We start from the raw sequence: 5,281 nt of genomic DNA on the forward strand, positions 1-5,281 counted from the left end.
GGGAGGTGTGTTTGACTCAGATGTTTACAAGTTGTTAAGTGGAGTTGCATAATAATGTGTGAACATTTGATTTTTTTAAACTTTAATCATGAACTGTGAAATTAAGTAAATTATTTTTACACCTTGGGTACTATAACACTGTTTATTATTTTTTCATAAATATATAAATTATTACAATCATTTATTGTTTTTTATGTACATTCATTTGCACTGTAGGAACAACAGTTCCTTCTGACATAGTAATTTATTAATATTGAAGTAAAATGTTTTACAGAAAATGCAGAAAGACAAAAACCATGTTTAATGATTTCAATGTTCGGCCTTTCCAGAAAGTATGAAAGAATACTAATTGAAACAGAGCTCTGAAGTGATCACAGCAGGCAATGGGGAACAAGGACAATTTTTACTCACACAAAAGGGCAGTAAGGACATTAGGACTAATCATCTTCCCCTGGGAAATGGATATGATGAACCCTTGAGCTGCTTTGATAATTCATTTGACCCACTTATTACATTATTTGCCCTTTTTTAGTACTGTTCCACAGAAAAGGACATGGGTTGAGTTTACTGTCTCGGGCCTTTCTATGTAAAGTTAAGGTATTTTTCTGCTTGATTGTTTATTTGAGTGGTTGACTTATCTGATGACATGGTTCACTGGGACATAAACATATTCACATTTGGGGAATTTGAAATTGCCCCAGTCCCTGGTTCATTTTCAGATGTTAATGTAGATATGAAATATTGAAAATATTTATTTATTTATTTTTACATGTGCTTATGCTTTTATGGAGCACTCATTGAAATACATGGAAAATCATGGAAATATATGGAAAGAGGCAGGGTAAATCCTGGACTCCAGCTTGCCACAGGGCACTTTTTTTTCTTGTATGTAATTCAGTCAAAACTAAATAAATCATAGGTGCACAAAGGAGCTTAATAGCAGGTCCTTCCTCCCAGCAGCTGTTAGACTTTATAACCATCACTCTGCATATTATCAAAAACCAGTGCTACCATTTCTATGCCACAAATTTCACAAATTTTTAGAATCCCAACACAAACAACACCTGTCTCAACATTTAGAATAACTTTTGAGCATACACTTTTTTGTGTTTTTGTTTGTTTTTTCACTCAAACTCTTAGTTTTGATGTTTTGACAAACTACCAACAGCCTTTGATTAGATGATCTCAGGCTGCGAGAGGGAGTGTGAGGTTCTAAGAGATCAGAAACATAGGCAGGAGATGGTCAAGGTTCTTTTTGCTCAAAAAAAAAAAGATTGTTACAGTAATCTAAGCGAGAAGAAATAAAAGCATGAATAATCATTTCTAACTCAGATTTAGACAAAAACGTTCGCGGTTTGGAGATATGACAGAGAGAGCATTTTTAAACAGCACAGCAGGTAGAATGTCATTTGGACAAGTGGTGATGTTCATTTTATCCAGCAGAAGTGAAAGGTCATGTATGGTCAATGGGTTAAACACTTACAGCAAATGAGAGGGAGGTGGACCAGAGACACAATGCTCATATGGACATTATTAACTTTATCTACAAAGAAGTTTAGAAAGTCATCACTCTCACATATAGAGGACACAGGTACTGGGTGGTCCACGGGGGAAACAATAGAGTTTATGGGGCGATCGTGACTCCAGAGTTGGGGGTTCGCCTTGTAATCGGAAGATTGCCGGTTCGAGCCCCGGCTTGAGCAGTCTCGGTCGTTGTGTCCTTGGGCAAGACACTTCACCCGTTCCCTACTGTTGGCCCGGTGGCGCCAGTGTTCGGCAGCCTCGCCTCTGTCAGTGCGCCCCAGGGTGGCTGTGGCTACAATGTAGCTTGCCATCACCAGTGTGTGAATGTGTGTGTGTGAATGGGTGGATGACTGGATATGTAAAGCGCTTTGGGGTCCTTAGGGACTAGTAAAGCGCTATATAAATACAGGCCATTTTATGGTTTCGAACAGTACTTTGGAATTTTTCTTGTTTGATGAGATCAACTGAGAAAAATATCCTGATCTAGCTGATTTAATGGTTTCATGCAGGGAAACCCAAACTTCCCTAAGGTGGAGCCTGTGAACATCAATTTTAGTTGATTTCCAAAGGCGTTCTGCTTTCCTACAGAGTCTTTTGACGTTCCTTATGTCATCGTTTAGGAGGAGGAGCTCTTTTTGGGGCAGCAATGACAGTTTTTAAAGGTACAACTGTCACAATCCTGAGTCTTTGGACCCAGCGTTTTGGGTTTTAATATATTTTGATGTTTATAGTGTATGTTTAAGCTCATTACGTTTTCTATGTTCATTTGCTTATTAGTTTCCCCTTATGTTTTCAACCCCTGTGTTAAGTCTCCCTTACCCTTCATGTGTTTCATGTCTGCATGTCTTTTGTTAAGTTCATGTCGTCAGGTCTGCTTTACATTATGTTTCCTGTTTTATTTTGAAAGAGGTCCTGTGTTCTTGTGTTCATTGTGTTTAGTTTTACGTTTCCCCTGTGATGTCGTTATGTTCATGTGTGTCAGCTGTCTTGCCACTTCTCCTGATACCTCATGTGTGTATTTAAGTCCTCTGTCTTCCTGTGTTCAGTGTTGCATCCTCGCTTATTTATGTCTGTGTGTTCTGTTTGCCAAGTCTACCAAGTTTATTTTGTATTGTCAAGTTTAGTTTAGTTTTTCCAGTGTTCAGCAATAAAGCCACCATTTTGAGTTTCAGCCTGGCCTCTACGTTTGTGTCTGCATTTTGGGTCCTTTCATGCCTCTGTCCACACAGACTTTGACAGCGTAGCAACATCAGCATCAGTGCAGCCCCTGATCACATGAGGATCCATAAATCAGAAAACTTCAGGGCAACATCCTGATTTATGAACCACTTATTGAACAAGAGATTGGATGGTGGTGTTTCCAGAGGGAAGCTAAGGTTAAAAATAACACAAGAATGGTCACTCACTTGTACATCCTTAACACAGAGATTAGTTATGTCTAAGCAAAGAGAAAACACGAGGTCCAAGGTGTGGCCTTTAACGTGAGTGGGACCAGAGACATGCTGAATAAAATTAAAAGAGTCAGAGGCCATGCTACAGCTAAGATCATCCACATGCAGGATGAAATCGCTCATCTAATAATGGAGGATAAAAAGTCTGTGAAATCCTGGATATAAACACCAGCGGGGCCGGGAGGGCGGCAGATTAAAACACAGTAAAATATATTTGATGAACCGACCTTAAGAAACTGTGACTCAAAGAAAGGGAAAGTCTCATAGTCCAAAGCTCTGCAGGAGAAACTGTCCCGGAAAACAGTGGCAAGTCCAGCACCACCATATAATATAAGGCCTAACTTAAATGGTTGTTTTTTGTTTTTTGTTTTAGTTTGATTAAGTGTGTTAAGCTGTGTCAGCAGATATGTCTATAACACTTAGTTGCACTTGGTAGTAATGATAAATCCATGGCGGACAAGTCCACATTGTTTCCATATCCCATTGCTTTCTTCATGTGTCTGGAAGGACTGCAGGTAGAGTGCAGGTCACAAACATACAGTGAAAAGTGGAAAGAGTACAATTTCTACAGATAATACACACTGGCCACTATTTATGGTCCTCATTCTTGTTAATAATTTAAAATGTGCTTGTTAACTTTTTTTTTTCTTCTTTCGAAGTGTATGGCAGGAAAAGTTTTGCTTTTATTCTTGCATCTAGACAAAAATTAAATATCAAGCTCCATATTAATTCATGTGGGAATCTATAACAAGCCCTTGATAAATATAGAACTGTAGCTGAAATGGAGAAGCCAGTAAATTCATATCAAATGTTACACCCTCAATATAAAAGTCACTCAGCTGTAGCTGCTGATTAGATTCCCTCCTCCACAGCCAAGGTACAAAACACTAGCAGCTTAAAACACTGTGACTTCACATTGTTGTAGGTTTTGTTGAGCATTTTTTTGTTTTGTTTTGTTTTGTTTTGTTTTTTTCAAAACATCTGCATTTTCACTATAAAATGTTGGTACTTTCCTTAGTTTATAGTTATGGTTTATTGGTGTCAGTTTTAGTTGTTGTTGTTTTACACACCATATTTGAAAATGAATGAAAAGGGTTTTTTTATGCAAGAGAACAAGACAGAAATTGATTACTGAATATTTCAATTGAAGGTAATGTGTTTTTAAAAGTGTAATTTAATTTAATTTTGTGTTTGTTTTTCTTTTTTTGTTATCATGAATCATTTTTAATCATATTTTATTTTTATTGATTTTTTTTCCAGGCAGAAAAAAAAGTATAATAAGTATGTTCATTCAGCTTTAACATACTGGGACACTTATCATGTTTCATTGTCAGTGTTTTCTCTTTTAGGTTTCCCATTAAGTAAAGAGAATGGAAAAAAACAAAACAGTTTCAACCGATATTCTGGAGGTCCAAGGTTTTGACATTTCTCCACAGTTAACGTATCCTCTCTTTTTCTTACTGCTCTTTGTTTACTTCACCCTGCTTTTTTCTAACATTGGAGTCCTTTTGCTTATCATTTCTCAGAAGAGTTTGCACCAGCCAATGTACTTTCTGTTTTGTAACCTGTCTGTCAATGATCTCATAGGTAACACAGTCCTGCTGCCTCAGCTAATGGCTCACATCTTGGCAACCGAACGGTTTATCACCTACAAACAGTGTGTGGTTCAGGCTTTTCAAAGTCACACATTTGGATCGGCTTCACATATGATCCTCATCATTATGGCAATTGATAGATATGTGGCGATATGCCACCCCTTAAGGTATAGTTCCATTATGACAACCAGAACTGTGGTTGGGCTGTCCGCAGCTGCCTGGGGGGTGTCAGTAGTGCTTGTGTCTATATTAATAGGTCTTACTGTGAGGCTGTCCCGCTGCAGATCCACTATACAAAATTCTTACTGTGACAATGCATCACTATTCAAGCTTTCTTGTGAGGACGTGTCCATAAACAACATCTATGGACTCTTTTTCACTGTGCTGCTGTTTACTAGTTCAATTGCAAGCATAGCTGCCACCTATTTTAGAATTGCTCTCATTTGCTGGATTAAGAAAAACAAAGACTTAAATAACAAAGCGCTGCAAACATGTGCAAGCCACCTTGTTCTTTATCTGATCATGCTCTGGTCAGGATTTTTAACAATTATTTTGCATCGTTTCCCAAATTACCCAGTCTTAAGGAAAATTGCATATGTTTTATTTCATGTTGTCCCTGCTAATCTGAATCCAATAATTTATGGAATGCAAACGAGATCATTAAGACATAAAATTACTGAAATACTAAAAAGAAAAGTGACTCCATCCTAA

At 37.6% G+C, this 5,281-nt stretch overlaps 1 protein-coding gene across 1 annotated transcript; it reads left to right on the plus strand.

Moving 5' to 3' along the window:
- The first annotated feature begins 4,345 nt into the window (after nucleotides 1-4,345).
- On the plus strand, nucleotides 4,346-5,281 carry LOC113036364 (olfactory receptor 52N5-like). The gene has a single exon (XM_026192682.1). The coding sequence runs from the start codon at nucleotides 4,346-4,348 to the stop codon at nucleotides 5,279-5,281; it is 936 nt and encodes a 311-aa protein (XP_026048467.1).

This window comes from Astatotilapia calliptera, chromosome 14, assembly GCF_900246225.1.
Source record: "Astatotilapia calliptera chromosome 14, fAstCal1.2, whole genome shotgun sequence".
NCBI classification, from domain to species: domain Eukaryota; kingdom Metazoa; phylum Chordata; class Actinopteri; order Cichliformes; family Cichlidae; genus Astatotilapia; species Astatotilapia calliptera.

Bases quoted from the DNA above. Each gene is read 5' to 3' on its own strand.
- LOC113036364 (XM_026192682.1), top strand. From the start codon at position 4,346: ATGGAAAAAAACAAAACAGTTTCAACCGATATTCTGGAGGTCCAAGGT.